This window comes from Phocoena phocoena, chromosome 13, assembly GCF_963924675.1.
Source record: "Phocoena phocoena chromosome 13, mPhoPho1.1, whole genome shotgun sequence".
In the NCBI taxonomy this organism is placed as follows: domain Eukaryota; kingdom Metazoa; phylum Chordata; class Mammalia; order Artiodactyla; family Phocoenidae; genus Phocoena; species Phocoena phocoena.
The window spans coordinates 20,916,355-20,936,055 of NC_089231.1; the positions used below are offsets into that span (position 1 = coordinate 20,916,355).

Here is a 19,701-nt window from a genome sequence, read left to right on the forward strand (position 1 = left end):
GCTCCCACAGTTCTGAAGAGCTGAAAATTTGTATGCACTTGTGTTTATGGTACTAAAAGAATTGTTTGCACTTATTACTCTTAAGGAAGCATTCTTCGTCAGATGCGGGAATCCACAAGGTGAAGGAATAAATGTTCCAGAAGCCCATTGAGCTGGGACCAGTCTTAAGACACTGGCTTCTCACACCACGTATGTAACGGTCAGACAAAGATTCTGATTTGAAATCAAATATTTCAGAGGTTAGGAAACTGGCCTTTCATAGGCCAGTCTCTCCCAGTGTCCGTCTGTGCACAAGAGAACCTCTGGTAATACAGCACCTCAAGCTAAGAGAATTCCAGTTTTTAAAATCTTGCTTTTTCCTCATGCGGCTTTATTTTACTTTTCAATAGCTTCTTTGTTTGAGTTTGAGTTCTGCAGTCAAGTGATTAAAGCAGATAGTGGGAACGGGGAAAAAAAAGAGTTGACGCTCATAGTGAATGTTCTAGAAAGCCCCCAAACCAGTAGCCATAGCAGCATCCAAGCTATCCCCAAAGCAAAACTGTATGCTTTTCTTTGCCTCAGTCTTTTTAATAGCCTCTAGTTTAACTTTTTGAGATTTCTTTTTTTTAAAGGCGAATTTTACAGTTTTCCCTCAAATATTTACTAGGAAAGAAAAAACTGAAAAAAAAAAAAGGAATTCAAGAGGCTTTTACCCAGCAAAACTCTCATACAGTAAATTATTAAAACTGTACAACTGATGTGATCTTACAGGGTATCCGCTTCCGTCTACATATTTCCTAGTTCTGATTCCTCACCTCTCCTGTATTTTACAGAAAAAGAAAACACAGGTTGAAAATGGAAAGGGAATCTTTCCAAGGCCAAACAAATAGTTAGGTTCCATCGAGTAATAAAATCCTGAAACTGTAAGAAAATCTACATCTCTCCAGAATTGCTCTCAGCAGAGAAGTTGCTCACCCAAGGTTACACCTTACTTCCTAGGAGCCGCCTGCATCAAAGACTACAGAACAGCCCCTCCCCTCCCACCTCATTTGGGACAACACAGAGGACAATTCCAGCACCACAGCAACCTACAGGGTCAGCTGAGGCCTCCATCAAACTGCATCATCAGTTCAATATCTCCCTCCCAGCAATCCTGCATCCTTTACCCTCACAGGTGTTATTCCTGAGGCACTTGCTAATACATCTCCTGTTTTCCAATCTCTATTCAGTCTGATTCCTGGAAACCCAGCATATAACTCTTACTTATCCTTAAAAAATTAAGGAGAGTTATACCTGAAGCTTCTGATTTCTTGTAATTAATTTCATTTTTAGTAAGAAAAACATTTAAAATAATTCTTTGGCCATCGTAACAATACTCACTTTTTGCTACCATTTTGTAGGAAACAACACTCGACTGGGGAAATCAGAATATCCGGGGTCTTTTCCTGCCTATGCTATCAGCTGGTATGCTTCTCATGGGCATCAGCTTACTTAGCCGTGAAGTGTGCTCAGGGGTGAGAAGTAGCAGATACCACATAATGTTTTCAACCATGAAGTATATTCTTAGACAAATAAACAGACTTTGTACTTCAATGAAATTAAATACCATTTCCTGTGGGTTTTAAGAACTAAAAAACACTTCAGGTAGTTTATATTTTATCTGGTAATTACCATTTCATAGAACATGTTGCTATAGATATAGCTAGTGGGAAGCAGCTGCATGGCACAGGGAGATCAGCTCGGTGTTTTGTGACCACCTAGAGGGGTGGGATAGGGAGGGTGGGAGGGAGGGAGACGCAAGAGGGAGGAGATATGGGGATATATGTATACGTATAACTGGTTCACTTTGTTATAAAGTAGAAACTAACACACCAGTGTAAAGCAATTATACTCAAATAAAGATGTTAAAAAATGAATATAAATAATATAAGGCATCTTTATCTTTAGAAAAGCAGTATACCATAGAGGCTCATAGGCTGCCCAGTTGTGTCCTGGAGTAAGTTTCTTAAACTGCTTGAGTCTCTGTCTCCCATCTGTAAAATCAGGATAATCTCACCATGTAAGAATATTGTGAGGATTAAATGAAATGATAATTAGCAAGGTAGTCAGCAAGTGAATAATATTTAGAAGTTCTCAATGCTTGTTAGATTTCATTTCATTCCTCTTTCTTTCTAATCACATTATTTCCTTTCTTGTCTAATGAAAACAACTTTAACTGCCCTTAGTATACCAGAAATTTTATTTTATCTATTACTGCTAAAAAAAAAAGAGCCCTAAAACACTGGAGTGTTATAAACACAAGGCATTCTTTTGTTTTTCACACACACACACTGTATTTTATTTTTACAAGAGATAAATAGACTGACACCAAGCATTGTAAATGGATGACCACAACAAAAGCAACAATGATTGCAATTACCAAACACGAAACACCCTGATACTATGACATAATATTGACATTCAGTCCAGTAATCTTCCACTGTAACAGCTCCTTTACTTTGCGGTGAGAATTGATTTGTATACACAAGGCAGTCTTATAATACATTTATTTATTCATCCAGGCATTCATTTGACAGATATTTATTTATTTAACTTTTTTTTTTTTTTTTTACTATTTATTTATGTATTTGGCTGTGCCAGGTCTTAGCTGCAGCATTCAGGATCTAGTTCCCTGGATCAAACGCGGGCCCCCTGCATTGGGAGTGTGGAGTCTTGGCCAGTGGACCACCAGGGAAGTCCTGACAGATATTTAGCAAGTACCAATTTTGTGCTAGGTATTGAGTTATACAATGTGTGTCTATGAAGATTAATTAGATAAATTCCCTCCCTATCACATGATACACAACCTCTTAGAGGAGAGAAAATTTGGACTTGAATACCTAAGCAGTACCATGTGGAATTAATGCCTCACAAGTGTTAAAAAGAAAGGCCATTCAAACATGAGAAAGGAAGCCCTCATTTCTGGATGGAATAATCAGAGAGGAAAGAATTTATGAAAGCATCAATATCTCTCTGGTCTTTGAAAGATGCATAGAACTTTGTTAGAGATAGCTACCGAGTCATTCCTAAAGGAAAAAAGGTATCCAGAAGGAAAGTCAAATAAAGGGCAATGCATGTTTGTGGACTGGTGATTAGTCTGGCTTGGCAAGCGTCTAACACAGCAATAGGAAACTAGAAATGTAGGCTTAAATCTGGTATGCTGAGGGGTTTGTCATTTTTTCTTACAAGGCAGTGAGGAGCCATTGGGAAAATTTATGGAGTGAAATACCATATTTAAGTTGTTTTAGGAAGAAATTTGGCAAGCAGGATACAAAGAAGTCCAGAAGACACAACAGAGAGGAAGATTAATTTTAAAACTGTTTTGACAGTTCAGGTGTGAGGCCATAAAGAGGAGAATAAAAATAGGACTCTTGGGAATGGGAATAGAGCCAGGGATTCAAAAGATGTTGTGGAAGAAAAAAAAAAAATCAATGGGATGTGGGAACTTATTAGATAAGGAAGTTATATATGGGAGAGAAAGGCCCACAAGGATTCTGAAACACAATGATCTTTAAGAAGAAAGCTACAGAAAATTGGCACAGATAGAACTTAGTTACAAGAGGAAAGTGACTGGAAGGAAAAAAAAAATAGAAGCAGCTAAGTGTACAGTGTCTCTCTATGTGGTGAAAGGAATGAAAGAAAAAGGACAATAGCTTCACAGAGGACTGCAGCTGGGAGCATAATGATTAAGAGAGCAGAACTCTGAAGCCAGTCCTTCTGAGTCCAAATTCTGGCTCTGCCACTTACTTGCTGTGTGACTGCAAGCTAGGTACTTAAACTCCCAAGCCTCAGTTCTCTTATTAGTAAAACAGGCATAAGAATAGTTATTACCCCATGAGATGAACAGTTGGCATTTATTATAAACTCCATGTAAGGTTTTACATTTATTATAGTAAAATTGAGAGCTATATTGAAACACAGAGGAAACATGACATACAGTAGGTAGAAAGAAACAACCATTAGTTCGTTCATTTGTCTAAATTGTATCGAGTGAGTGCCTACCATGTGCCAACCTTTGTTCTGGGTGTTGAGGATGTGAAGTGATGAAAGCAGGCAAAATCCCTGCCCTCATAGAGCTCACTAAAACACAGAGAACAAATAATAAACAAACAAACACAATAAACCAAGTAGGATAGTGATATACATTAATTAAGAAAACTGAAGCAGAAATAAAAAGGGTTGAGAGCGACCAAGGATGATATTAGGCAATGGTCAGGGAAGGTCTATGTTCTTTCATGGTGGTGGCAGTTGAATACAGACCTGAATAAAATGAGGGAAAAGCCAAGTAAACATCTACGAAAAGAGATTCCAGACAAATAGGACAGTAACTGAAAGGTCCCTGAGTTGGAATGTGTGTTCTTGTCCAAGGAACAAAGAGGAGAGCTATGTGGCTGAAACAGATGATAGAGAAGAGTAGCAGGAGGCAATGTGAGGGATATGCCAGAGGCTGGATCACTTGGTGCTTTATAGCACATGGTAAAATCACTGGATTTTGCTCTACATGTGATGGGAAGTCAAGAGAAATAACATGATCTAACTCATATATTGAAAAGCTGCCGTGTAGATAACTTACTGGAGGGTCAAGAGCTAAAGAAAAGAGAACAGTTACAGGTTTACAGCTAGAGTCTATAATCTATAAGAGATGGTAGTGGCTTGGATAAGGTCAGAACAGTGGAGATGGAAAGGAGTGGTCAGATTTGGGACAGGTTTTGAAAGCAAGAACTATAGGATTTTGGTGAAAGATTGAATTTGGGATGTGAGGAAATCAGGATAAAGAAGTATGAAACTAGAGTTTTTTAACAAGAGTAAATGGATGAACAGAAAGTGGATGTATTGAATGGGAAAAATAATAGGAGGATCAAGTTTGAAGTTGGGGAGAGGGAATTATGGAAGGGCAAGATTTCCATTTAGAGCATACATGGCTTGCCTATTAAAGAGCCATTTGGAGAAGGTGAGTCAATATTCTATATGGATATTGATGTGGATTTCAGGAAGAGAGTAAACTAGGGATAAAATCTGGGATTTGTGAGCATTTAAGTGGCACATTGGTATTAGATGACAACATCTAAGAAGCTAGTGTAGATAGAAGACAGCAGCTTGAAGTCTGAGCCCTAGGGTACTCTCTGACTTTTAGAGACTGGGAAGAAAAGGAGGAATAAGTAAAGGACTTAAGGAGTCCTTAAAAGGAGCAGCCAGGGGAATAGGGAGAAAACCAGGAGCATTTAGAATACTATACCCAAGTGAAGAAAGCATTCCAGGAAAAAATAGTGAGAAGCTACGTCACATTTCGCTGAGCATTGGAGAATTGACCATTTGGTAAGAAAATGTGGAGATTATTGATAATCTTGGCAACCATGGTTTCAGTAGAGGGACTGTGGAAATTCATTAAAACTAATAAGGAAAACTAAAAGAGGAAAAAGTAAGTATAGACAACTTCTAAAAGAAATTTTCAGGAAAGGGGAGGAATGGGCTTCAGATGTAAGGGCAAGTGGTTCCAGGGAAGATGCTTTAACACAGGAGTTATGAGATAATGTTTATATGCTTATTGGAGTTATCAGTAGGAAGGAAAACTGATGATGCAAAAAAGGGAAGGGATAATTACAGAAGAGTCCCTAAGTGGGGACGAATGGATGTCCTCAAGGGAAAGAGCTGGCCTTACATAGGAGGAGAAACAGATCAACTCGGTTTGATGGGTAGATAAGGATGCCATTTTGAATCCTTCTCTTTTCTTGGTGATATAAGAAGCATGCTTATTAGCTGGGAGTGGGGAAAGAAGAGAGGTATCGGGAGTCAGAAAAGTAAGAATAGATATAAGACATTCATCTTTTAAAGTGAGACAATGAATGATTAAGAGAAGTGAGTGGCATTTCCAAATAGATGACAGCTCACCTTGGATTTGTGGTCATAAATACCCAGTGAATAGGTTATGTGTTTTTCTCCAGATAAATTCAGCTGTTAGGGTACACGGTCAATGTTGGTAGAGGAGCTGACTTAATCAGGGTTGAGTTTTTTTAGGTGAGTATGATAGGGAAGAAGAACCAAGGGAGATGAGGGTGTTTGCAAGGAACTGGAGGTAATAACTGATGATGGATGGCAGTTGAGTTTGGATGGAAGTAAAAACATGAGGAAGATGAGGGACAATGAGAAGGTTGCAGAGTTAATGGATTGGAGGTCCAAGTGGGATTGAAAAATTGTTGGCCAGGGGGCAATAAAATAAGTGGCAGAAAGTAATACGGTGCTAGAGAAAGGGGTGATAGAAACTGACATTCTGCAGCGGGTGCAATTATTGGTTCAGTGTGTGACATGGAATTGATGGACCGAGGTGGGAGAGAGCTAATATTGCAGGGAATATAAAGGAACTACTATCACGTGGATTATCTGCATGGATATTGTAATTACCAAGATTGATCATAGAGGTAATTGGAAAGGAAGTGATTCCCAGATACTAATATCTTCAGTGAATGTGCGAGTATGACAGAAAACTTTAACAAGAAGGAGGTAGTAAGTGATTATCTCAATATTTGTTTCAAGGGTACTAGGTTATTTAAGTCTGAAAATCCATGAAGGTGGTCATTAGAATAAGATGAATAATGACAAAAATTTCAACTCTTTTTGTATCAATTCATATTTCTTATACTTTCTTAAATATGTATCAAGTGATTGCCAATAGGCAGATCATTTGATTGCATACAACAAATACAACAATAACAGAGGGAAAGTTCCAACTTCCAAATATAAATGATATAATTTTACTACTTCTTCATCATGTCCATTTGCCCAGAAAGTTCAGGGAAAACTTAATTAGGTTTTGATAATTGATAGAGAAAAGATACAAACAGAAAGCACCTGACTGCTCCATTGTGGTACCAATTGTTACTCACCAGGATTGTTGGACTGGGCATCCATAGGAATCATGAGCTTGGCCCGGGTGGCTCGGCGTGCAGCCAGTGACCTCTCCAGGGTAGACATGGAGCTCCCTGCTTCTTCTGTGTCTTGACCTAAAAGAACAACAATACTCTTGAGTGTTAATGATGCAACACTTCATTTCTAGCCAGGAACGCCAATGCCTTTTTCATTTCATTGATGTTTTAAATAATAATATCTAGTTTTTCTTGTTAGCCAATCAATATGTTCTCATTGTAAAAACATTAATAAAATTTACCATAACCTCATTACCCAGAAAGAACCATTATTGTTTTATTTATAATTTTTGCATATGTATGTATATGTGAAAGCAAGAGTATATATTAATATATTTATTTCAAAAACGACATTATACTATACATACTGTTTTGTAGCCTTCTTTATAAAATAACATAAAAACCTTTCCGTAGCATGCGGGATCCTCCCGGACCGGGGCACGAACCCGTGTCCCCTGCATCGGCAGGCAGACTCTCAACCACTGCGCCACCAGGGAAGGCCCCAGTAATATAATTTTTGTTTTTTCAGTAATATAATCTTTAACAGCTCCATAATATTCAATTGTATGAATTTACCACAATCTTTGCAACTTGTACTTAAGCCCCAAAGACATTAAATCTTATTATAAAAACACAGAAAATAAACTACATTCTTCAAAAGTACAGCTAGGTGTCTCTATACAAATTTATTATAATTCTATAAAATGTCATATTAAAGAGTCATAAAAAATAATAAGAAAGAGCGATACATGCATATTTAAAAATTTAATAAAAATCTGTTGAAAAATAAAAGTGAAATTCTGAACACTATATATCACTAAAAAGTATATGATTCATTAACATGAAGTTTGGTCTTTTTTTTCCTTAAGTGAAGTATAGTTGATTTACAATATTATATTAGTGTCAGGTGTACAGCATAGTAATTCAGTATTTTTATAGATTATACTACATTAAAAGTTATTCAAAATAATGGCTATAGTACACTGTGCTATACAATTTATCCTTGTTGCTTACCTATTCTATACATAGTAGTTTGTATCTCTTAATCCCATTCCCCTATTTTGCCCCTCCGCCCTTCCCTCTTCCCACTGATAACCACTAGTTTGTTTTCTATATCTGTGAGTCTGTTTCTGTTTTGCTATATACATTCATTTGTTTTATTTTTTTGATTCCACAAATGAGTGATATCATACACTATTTGTCTTTCTCTGTCTGACTCATTTCACTAAGCATAATATTCTCTAGGTCCATCCACATTGCTGCAAATGGCAGAATTCCATTCTTTTTTATGACTGAATAACATTCCATTGTATATGTATACCACATCTGTATCCATTCATCTGTTGATGGACATGTGGGTTGCTTCCATACCTTGGCTATTGTAAATAGTGCTGCTATGAACATTGGGTGCATGTATCTTTACAAATCAGTTTTGGTTTTTTCTGAATAAATAGCCAGGAGTAGAACTGCTGGATCACATGGCAGTTCTATTTTTAGTTTTCTGAGGAACCTCCATGCTGTTTTCCACAGTGGCTGCATCAACTTACATTCCCACCTACAGTGTACAAGAGTTCCCTTTTCTTCACATTCTTGTCAACATTTGTTATCTGTAAATTTTTGATGACAGCCATTCTGAAAAGTGTGAGGTGACATCTCATTGTGGTTTTGATTTGCATTTCTCTAGTAATTAGCAATGCTGAGCATCTTTTTGTGTGCCTATTGGCTACCTGTATGTCTTCTTTGGAAAAATGTCTATTCAGGTCTTCTGTCCATTTTTTGATTGGGTTGCTTGTTTGTTTGTTTGTCTTTTTGATATTGAACTGTATGAGCTGTTTATATATTTTCGATATTAACCCCTTGTTTGGTAATATTATTTGCAAATATATTCTTTCATTTGGTAGGTTGTCATTTCATTTTGTCAATTTGTTTGTTCATTTTTTTTTTCTCTGAAAAAGCTCTTAAATTTATTTAGGTCCCATTTGTTGATTTTTGCTTTTATTTCTTTTGTCTTAGGAGACAGGTCCAAAAAAATACTGCTACCATCTATGTAAAAGAGTGCTCTGCCTACGTTCTCTTCCAGGAGTTTTATGGTTTCAGGTCTTACATTTAGGTCTTTAATCCATTTTGCATTTATTCTTGTACATGGTGTGAGGACATGTAATTTCATTATTTTACATGTAGCTGTAAAGTTTTCCCAGGACCATTTATTGAAGAGACTGTCCCTTCTCCATTGTATATTCTTGCCTCTTTTGTCATAGATTAATTGACCATAGGTGTGTGGGTTTATTTCTGGGCTCTTTATTCTGGTCTATTGACCTATGTGTCTGTTTTTGTGCCAGTACCATGCTGTTTTGATTGCTGTAGCTTTGTAGTATAGTCTGAAGTCAGGGAGCCTGATACCTTCAGCTTTGTTCCTTTTTCTTAAGATTGTTTTGACAATTCAGGGTCTTTTGTGGTTCCATATAAATTTTAGCATTATTTGTTCTAGTTCTGTGAAAGATGTCATGGATATTTTGACAGGGATTGCATTAAATCTGTAGATTGTGTTGGGTAGTATGGCCATTTTAACAATATTAATTCTTCCAATCAGAGTTTTGTCCTTTTAACCACAATAGCACAGAGAATACTTCATGTACTGTCAAGTTTAACAAACAGGATTTCGAGTGCTACTTTCCCTGTTATTATAGAGTTGGCAAGTATGTCCTCAAATTAAAGACAAATAGGCACAAGTATCCTCTCATTCTGAAGAAAACAGCCATTATCTGGAGTTAAACTTTTCTCAAGACTTAGTAAGAGACAACAAAACTTGTCTCGCTGACCCCAAATGTCATCTGAGCATATAAATGATAAGGGGAAAAATCAATAAGGAGGAATCCTAGAAATCATTAGCGAAAACTTCTGAGGGCTGAGAGACAATTTTATTTCCTCCAGTGAGAGGCAGAGGTGCTTCTCGCCTCCTGATGTCCAGTATGGAACAAAGCTACAAGAATGAACACCTATAGACTGTTGAGGTTCCTGCAAAAGAAGCTTTCATTCATTCTCTGGGTAGAAGCTTATTCAGGCTTGCTGGTCTACACTGTGTCTATTTAAACAGAGGAAGAGGTAATTGAAGAAAGCAAGGCTGAGAGAGGAACAGTGTGGATTACAAGCTCTCTCATCATTTGACCTGTCCAAGCTACAGGAGCTTCCTCTGGGTCAAGTGGGTAGTTGGAAAGTTGACCAGGCTTGAGTCCTCTTGTTGGAATTCACGTAAGCGCAGATGATCCACAGGAGGACCAGTGAGGCTGACAGGTAGAGCTGCTCCTGGTGGGAGAGGGTTAAGCCCTGACTTGATATCTCAGGTTATGGAATTGGCCAGAGGAGGCATCCCACAGGGTCTCATGAAGACTTCATACTTGTATTTCTTAAGACACTGAGAATTTGGATGCCACATGAGGACAGCCCATGTGCCCAGAAAGTGAGTGAAGAACTTCAAACTGTGCTTTCTTCCCTTCCACCTTGCCTTTCTACTCGCATCTTTTCTTTACCTTCCCTCTCCGTCCCCACACAAAACCAGAAAGAGCAGATAGGTAGGAAGAATGGGTAAAGGTGTTTCTGAAACAGAATATGCTCCTCCCTCCTGCTGTCCCACCCTACCACTCCATTTTCCTCCAAGGTGCTGGAGGATTTGAAAAAAACAAATCGTGACCCCCAGTGCTCAGAACCAGAAGCATGACTGGCCATAAGGGGAAAAGAATCTTTTTTTTTTTTTTTTTTTTTTGTGGTACGCGGGCCTCTCACTGTTGTGGCCTCTCCCGTTGCGGAGCACAGGCTCCGGACGCTCAGGCTCAGCGGCCATGGCTCACGGGCCCAGCCGCTCCGCGGCATGTGGGATCTTCCTGGACCGGGGCACGAACCCGTGTCCCCTGCATCGGCAGGCGGACTCTCAACCACTGCGCCACCAGGGAAGCCCAGGGGAAAAGAATCTTTAATTTAAATCTCATATTATAATTTTTAATGGAACTGGATTATAGTTTAATAATTGAAAGTGACAAAAGTTAGGGACACTGCTTGAGATATTATTTAAGGTCTAGAAAAGGAATACGCAACTCACGATCGAAAACTGGTAAAGTCCTTGTTTAAACAACTCTGCAAGAAAGTCTAATCAACCAGTTACACATTCAAACAATTAAAATATTTAATTTGGTTTAAAACAGCTACCCATTCTATAAACACACATCATGAGTAGACCAAGAGATTTTTTGATGAGAGTATTGGGTTGATTATTCAACTCCCCATAAGCATTTTGAAACTATAAGGACCCACATCAACTGAAATATCTTACACCCACTTTCTGGATTTCTCAGTTATTCCTAGACATGGATTGTTCTGCACCAAATCATTAAACAGCAGGCTTTTTTTCATCAGATCGCTTTGTACACCAACAGAGCCTTCAGAGACTCCATTAGACTAGGCTAGTGATCATATAATGTGATTGCATGGGGATGACAGTTCATCTCCACCGTAATCAGGGCAAAGTAACAGAATAGTTGATGTCTTCAGACTTCAGGTGTCCCTGAAGTGATTTTTTTAAAGCAAGGAATTGACAGCAAATTTAAAATCAACTTTTCACAGACACAGAGAACTAAAATAGCTTCAAATTTTGCCTTGACAAAACTTTTCTTCAAGCTGTAACAAAAAGCAATCAGTTCATTTAGCCTTCACATTTCAGTATGTCCCAACGGCATCACCTCTTACTTCTTAGAGAAGTTTCAAGAAGCATTACAGTTATAAAAGGCAGTCAACACGATGATGGAATAGAAAGTAAACCTAGTTAATCAACCAAATTTACATCAGATTATTTTAACTGTTGGTAAACGATGTGCAAATTAGTGGAAAGGGTATATCCACAAGAGAGGGAGTCAAGAGCTCCTTTGTGGGGTTCAGAGTGGGATGTTTTTCCTGATGCCAGAGAGATGAAAGTTACCTGAATGAGACGTGCTTTTGCTCCCCAGTTGGGTCTCTGACTGGCTGTGACTGACTGGCGTGAGGTCTTGGCAACTCTGGATGGGGGAGTCCCTTCCTGCAGGGTCAGTGCCTGATGGCTTCTCAATGTTTTTCATCTCCATTTCTTCATGATGGATCCAAAGATCAGGGGGTCGGAGGTCTTTCTGGCTGCCCTTCCTTTTGCCAACACTGTGGGTGGCCCGTTTCCTACGGAACAAAATTAGAAGGCAAATGTGAGTGCCTGTATTCAATGGCCCTTCCTCTTTTTTTCTCAGTCAATTCAAGTTAGAAGCAGGGAAGGAAACAAAAGCGCTCCCAGGAGAAAACTTGTGAAATCCAGGAATTGGCAGACTTGTCTTGGCTGCCTTTCCTCGTCTCCCCTGGAGCTTTACCACGTTACAGGAGATATGGTGCTGGATCCCCAGGGCCCCGGCTGCCTGCCAGAGAGCACCTAACTCCAGCTTCTCCCGCTGCAGATTTGAGCACAAGGTGACAATGGGTTAGATGGAGCCATATGCCAATCTTTGGAGCTAGGCATAAGGTACCCGACTGCAACATCTGTTTAGGAGATAAATGACAGAGTTGCTTCAAAAGGGCAAATAGAAATAAAAAGGCCAGACTTTGTGCCAACCGCCAAGATTGGGGCTTAGAAGAGAGTCTACAGCTCAGCTATCCAATTTCATGTGCAATTGGGAAGCTGGCTGTTTGAAGACAAAAAGCTGCATGAGTGCATTCTTAGGAGAATAAAATACTTTCGTCTTGGATTCGAAGTGTCTGGATTCAGACACAGTAAGACCCATCCTTTGAAAAGAGAAGTCATGTTGGAAGTGTGCTTCAAATGTCTCTTATTTTCCTCAATAAGAATCTAGCAATCGTTAAGTTATTTTTCAGCAGTGGTATCCTCTTGGGGCTAGTGAGGTTCCCATGTTCCCTGCATGCTGAGTGGCCGTTCTCTACAGCAGGGGTCAGTTAACTATGGCCTGAAGGCCAAATCCTCCACTGCTTATTTGCGTGTGTTTTTTTGGTTGTTGTTGTTTTATTTTTTAAGATTTTACTTTTGTTTTAATTGACATTTCGCTCAAAAGCACAGAACAGTGAACGTTTCAGTGCCGCAATGCTAGGGTTACAAGCAAAATCCTTAGGGCAAACAGTTACAGTATCCCACATCAGTTATTTCACATTAAGTGTGGGTTGTCAAAAAAAAAAATGTATACAGAGGTTTCCCTGGTGACGCAGTGGTTGAGAGTCCGCCTGCCGATGCAGGGGACACGGGTTCGTGCCCCGGTCTGGGAAGATCCCACATGCCGCGGAGCGGCTGGGCCCATGAGCCATGGCCGCTGGGCCTGCGCATCCGGAGCCTGTGCTCCGCAACGGGAGAGGCCACAGCAGTGAGAGGCCCGCGTACCGCAAAAAAAAATATATATCAGTGCTTTGCTTGAATGGAGCACAAACGAGACAAGCATTTTAATTTAATAACAAAGTTAAGCCTAGCACCTTTAAAATAAAATAAACACAAAAAGAAAGCACAAAAGTATCCTTTCCATGGGGGGAAAATCCAGTTCACTAACAGTGCAAAGGAAAAGCAGCATTTTCAAAGCTGAAATTAAATGACACACCCACCCGCCACTCGGCCTTGTATGGTGAACGTGCAATTCTATTGCACCTTCCCCACCCAGGGCTGAAAAGATTCCAGATGGGAAAAGCCGCCCTGACGTCCAGGCCACGGGCTGGGAAGACTTAAGCGCAGGACAAGGAGATCAACGTGTTTGAGCGGGACGAATTCTTTTTCAGCCAGGCCAACTGCTAACACTTCCAGTCACCCCCAGAGCCTCCCAGCCCGAGGGTGCCCACGGCCAAAGGCCTACCTGGTGTGACCCCGACTTCGGTGCGGGCATCTGAGCACAGAGCTCTGAGCAGCGCGAGGAATGGCGGCCTACGTCCCCCACAGCTGATGCTGCTTTGCAAATGAAGTATCTAGGCCGACTTGGGATAATTAAAAACATTTGTGATTCTTAACCCATTGTGATCAATTACAAAGTAGCGAATGTCTACATGTTAGGTCTGCCTCGTCGTAATATTTTGAACCATTAAAGATTAGTCCTTTCCAGTGTGGTTTTTACACCACTCACCAAGTAATGCTTTCTTTCTCATGAGCACTCCATCTTTACACTGAACCTTGGAGCTTCGGGTCTTAACTTTCAACAAGTACAGCCACAAATACAAATATAAAAAGAAACACTGAGAAGCAGACTCCGTGGCCAAATACTTGCATTACAGGGTTAGGATAAGATAATGGCTAGATGTTTTTTCTAAATCATTCAGCATTTACCAACTGTCCAGACCAAAGATGATTTCCAAGCACTAAAGTTCTGATTCCAACTTCTCCACTAACCCATGCGTAACAGAACTTATTCTGTTCCCAAATGCTTGTGGAGGACTTGCTTGCTCTGCTGTCACTGGTGCCGAATGGGCTTGTAGACACAAAATGCCATAAGGGATTGCAGTTTGTAAAAGGTGGGATGGAAGGGGTCTTTTGGTATGAACTCTTACCTACTATTTTGTTACACTGTTTTGGATAAAAATTTAGAAAGAATCCAAGTTAATGTAAAGTGCTTGTGAGAAATAGTGATCCATTTGCTCCAAAAAAAAAAAAAAAAAAAATGCCGTAAGGACTACAGTCACCAGCAAGATGATGAAAATGGTTCCCGTCAACACCAGGTTCTACCCACACAGCACTGCATACAGCCGCTCTGCTCAGGCAGCTCCATGGGGCTGGGGCCTCCAATGCCAATTTCTGTAAAGAAAGTTTTACTGGAATCTTGCCAAGCTCATTCGTTTTCACATCGCATTGTTGAGGAGTTGCAACAAGGACCACCTGGCCCGCAAAGCCGAAAATATTTACTATTGGGCCCTTTTCAGAAACGGTTTTCAACCTCTGCTCTACAGTTTTATAATTTTTAAAATCTCCACGTGCAGCTTCTGCTTCTTTTAAAACAATAATGTGTCTTCATAAGGCAGAATTTAGACGGTTAAAATTTAACCTTTGGTAGAAGCCCAGAGAAGTACCTCTTTCTCACTTTCCTCACTTGCAATGAATGGTTTCTGAGGATAACTGCTTTCATGTTAGCTAAACGGTTCAAATAAACTACTCTCAGTGGAGACTGTCACCTGTGCAAGGCCACTGAGAATGGCTTTGGTGTCCCCATTACTGGATAAGATGCTTTGTACATATTAGGCAATGAATAAATGTTCAGTAGTGTGATTTGTTGAATTTTTCTTCACATTCTTTTTTCTTGTCTTTCCTGAAGCACACTGATGAAGAGAGAAACAAAGAACCTCAGAATTCATATCTGTTTAGTAGTTTAGTGGAGAAATAATGCCGGGTTTTCTGCTCTACTATTTTCTCAACAAGTACCTGCACTTCGCTGAATTCCTGGCAGCAGGCTCACGCTGACTCTGGACAATGGTAATAACCCCTAGATCATTAACCCCTCGATCATTTTCTCGTGTTTAAGGTAATAACTCTCTTGCTAACCATTTATTCCCTGAATTCGTTTCCTTACACTTCACCTGCCCACAGGAAATGAGTCTGTAGCTCTTTATGTAATCCATCTCTGGTCACTTAGAAGAACTTAACGTCATCTTCAAACTTGGAGATTTCACCCCATTCTCTTTCTTTCTAACAGACCAAGATGCTAAATAACTTAAACCCTGGTGCCTATATGACTGCATACAGAGACACAGCAGTTCCCAAATCCAGGACAAGATCGTCAGAAGGTCCATGAGAACTCAATATTTAAATAGCTTGTGGTAAAGAAGTTTGTCAAATAATTTGTGAAACTAGAAGGAAATGATGAATTCTCGTTTCCCTTGCTTACATTCATGCCTTATTCATTCATTCATTCACCAGTTCCCATGACCTCAGTAACAAGCATCCCCAGGTGTATTCTATTAAAAAAAAAGTTCTAAACCTGACTGAGGCAGAACCTTTTTAGTATGTTATGATTTACAACTTCCATCTGGAAAGAAATTAGTATTCCTGATGAAATTCACAGGCATTTTTCTGATGGATTTTAATCAGATCAAGACCGCTTCTGAGAAGCTGCTTATCTACCTAGCTGACAGTCATCAAGAATCTAAATATCCCCATTTTTTTAGATTCTTTTCCCATATAGGTCATTACAGAGTATTGAGTAGAGTTCCCTGTGCTATACAGTAGGCCCTTATTAGTTGTCTATTTTATATATAGTAGTGTGTACATGTCAATCCCAATTTATCCCCCCCCCTTTGTAACCATAAGTTTGTTTTTTACATCTGTGACACTATTTCTGCTTTGCAAACACTCAATTCAATACTCTGTAATGACCTATATGGGAAGAGAATCTAAAACAGACTGGATATATGTAGAACTGATTCACCTTGCTGTACAGCAGATACTAACACAACATTGTAAATCAACTATACCCCAATACAAATAAAAAAAAAAAAGAATCTAAAGATCTCTAGCAGACTTTATTTCCTTTCTGTATATATTCTATGAAAGACCATCTAACCACTTCTGCTTTGTATAATGTCTCTTATCAAGAGAGAAAGCTTTGGCCTTGGAGAGGCCTCCTTCCCCTGCTGGTAGTAGCCCAGTGGTCCATATAGCAGGGCTGTAACAAAACTGACATTTGCTCATAACTAAATTGTGTGAAATTTGTCCTAAAACTTGTAGGAATAGCTGTTACCCCAACCTTTTGTCCATCTGCTGGTTCCTTGACAGAATCACTGCTGTCCATTTTGGTCCGCAGTTCCTCTATCTCACCATTTGGAATCTTCAAAATTTGTATGTAGGTGAACCCCATGCAATGTTCCCTAAAGTGTGGTCCCTGGACTGGCAGCATCGGCATTACCTGGGAACCTGTTAGAAATGCGTGTTCTCAGGCCCCACCCCATCAGAAACTGGGGAAGGGGGTCACGAGGCCCAGCAATCTGTGTTTTAACAGCCCTTGAGAGGAATCTGATGCACAGAAACTTTGAGAAGCACTGTTTTAAGTGAATGAGTTGGTTTTGCTTGTTTGTTTTTATTATAAAGCTAGTTTCTTCTATTCGATGTAGAATATGTCACGTTTATCCCTCCCACACACACACCTTTTCTTACAGGTACCAGTAATCTTCTGGCTTCCAAAAATAGCTGCAGGATAGGAGGGTCTCTTCCCACCCATGTATTCTTGAATAAAGGCAAAGCAAGGAATCTTCCACGGCTCTCTTTGCTCTTTCTCATACTATGGCAAAGCTTCCAGAGTATAATCAAATTCTGGTGGGTTTTGTTCGTTAGTTTTATCTATCTATCTATCTCTGTATCCCTGTATCTATCTATCCATCCATCTATCTATCCATCCATCCACCTATCTGATCTTGCTTCTGCCCACAACGCCTTCACAGTACTCTTTACTTACAAACTACTTACCCTTTAAAATTCCCTTCAAGCCTGTTTTCTTTAGGAAACTTTCCTGACCACTTTAGGTCTGTGTAATCTTAGAATAGCTAAACCATTTCCCTGGTCTCTCTCTATACCACTCACCTTGCATTGATCACCGTTTGTCTTATTGGGCTGGCCAGATGCTCCCTGTGTGTGCGCGCGCTGGTTTCCTCCAGGGACACTGGAGCAAACTCTCTTTACTTCCTTTCTGTAACATCACCCATTGTTTTACAACATGTATCCACTTGTTTATTCAGTGAACATTTATGGAAGAGTAAATGTGTCAAGAAGTATGGTAAGGACTAGAAATGCAAAGATCAGTGAGACAGTGGGAGCTTAATAAATGAATGAAGAAAGGTATGGCTTCTGCATTGTTGGAGCAAGCAGCATGCACTGGGGCATGGCAGGGAGGAAAGCTGAAAAAGTAGAGGGGACCAAATCATAACAGATACATTTAAACTATCAGTAAGTCAGTGGGAAACTGCAGAAAGGTTTTTAGCTCAAGAGTTAACATTCATCAGATTTGTTACTTTGTAGATCACACACCAAGCACACAGAAATCACTTGAATTGAATGAGAAAAACATGCCATTATTTTTTTTAAATTTTCTTCCATCCAAATCGTTCCCAAAGCTTTCCAGCCTCCTAATTATCTATACTGATTATTTTTACTCTACTGACTGCTACTAAAAATGAAACAAAAAACTTGTATTGGAAAGCCAGAGAAAATATGTCCTAGCTACTCAAATAAACCTGCCTTTTCCGAGATGGAACCAAGATATATTGACCTCTTAAGCGATTGTCAGTTAAAATCCTTGTGTGGTGAATACTGAAAACCAATGGAATGTTAAAATTTTGAAAATAGTGAAAGTGACCTATAGTAAAGTACAATAGATTTCATTTGAGTTGAAACATTTGATCCTCACTACTGAAGATAATTATTTTTGTTAAGATGTGAATGTGTGTAAGACTCGCTGTGTACACGTCAAATCAAAGAGGAGGCTTAGTTAACTGGTGATTTTACCATGTAAACCCTGAATTTTATTTACACATTTAAATTTAATGTATTCGGACAAGTTGTTGACCATCTACCCATGTGTTCATGTGATAACCACGTGTCCAGAATTTCCAGGATAGTCTCAATGTCAAATATGTTTTTCTTTAGTATCTGTAGATACCTTCTAACTTATCAAAATACACGTTCTACATTTTGGCCAGGAAAATATTATTACTCTGTTAAAAAGCACCAAAATCCCTCATCAATTTAAGCTTTATTAAAACACAAATTTTCAATACTGTGATATTCTACTATAATCTCACTAATTCAGAATGTGTAAGGGAAGTCTCTTCAAAATGGTAAAAAAAGTTTTAAATTAATAGCTAAAAAGAAATGCAGTTATTTTTATTTCATGTGAATTTGAAGCTAAATGCTACCATGTGATTTTGTAATTTAGCAGTAGTCCGTGGAGAATTTTTGTGGTAGAGGGTTGACAGAAAAGCATTTAGTCCCATTTCTTATTTGAGGAAACCGGTATTTAGAGACTAGGTCTTCCCTTAGGTGTAATTAAATACTATTAATTTAATTAAAGAAGTGGTAGAAACAGAACTAGAACTTGGGTTCTAACTTCTGTTAGTTATTTTATAACAAAAAGAAAATCTTACCAACTAGAATGTGAGTCAATCAGATAAGCTAGCTCATTACCTCATTGCATGAATCACAGAATAAAATGCGTAGACACTAACTTGAACGAAGTATTACTGATAGTACACAAAAATATGTTTCAAATCCATGGGGATGTAATTCAAGTCCCCCAGTAAAACAGACAGACAATTTACACTCTCCAGCAGTCCTAAATAAAAAGAGATATTGAAGAAGCACATGGATATCTCCTACTTCACCTTATTAATTACATTAAACTCCCATTTCTGAGAGCCCTGTAATGGACATTATTTCTGTTTCAAATTAGAATTGATTTTGCTTTCATCTGCATTATTTAGTTTGCTCTACAAGTGCAGTGGTGGTGCTATGGGGGGAGGAGGACCTCTCAATGAAATCAAGAAAAGCTAAACTAAAACTCAGAAATATCTTAAAGGAGAGATTTTCTTTTTTCCTTTTTGTCTGTTAACATATACAAACAAAGAGATCAGGATGAATGCCATTGGGCCTGTTACTGAAGAAAAATATATGAAGCTAAACTGTGAAAATATGCCAAGTAAATATTAAGAGACTTTGTGAGTGGGGTGAGGAAAAACCCAAGCGGCAGTAGCATAGGAGCTATAGATTCACTTTCTTTGGGTTTTCAGTCATTCATGG

General features: G+C 39.1%; 1 protein-coding gene across 1 annotated transcript in view; it reads right to left on the reverse strand.

Moving 5' to 3' along the window:
- The window catches only part of DCC (DCC netrin 1 receptor), a 771,692-nt gene that overhangs the window by 69,560 nt on the left and 682,431 nt on the right, over positions 1 to 19,701 (reverse strand). The window contains exons 24-25 of the mRNA XM_065889420.1: positions 11,905 to 12,131; positions 6,900 to 7,016 (exon numbers count right to left, since the gene is read on the reverse strand). Of these exons, the coding sequence (XP_065745492.1) occupies positions 6,900 to 7,016; positions 11,905 to 12,131 (344 nt within the window). The remainder of the gene's footprint in view (positions 1 to 6,899; positions 7,017 to 11,904; positions 12,132 to 19,701) is intronic.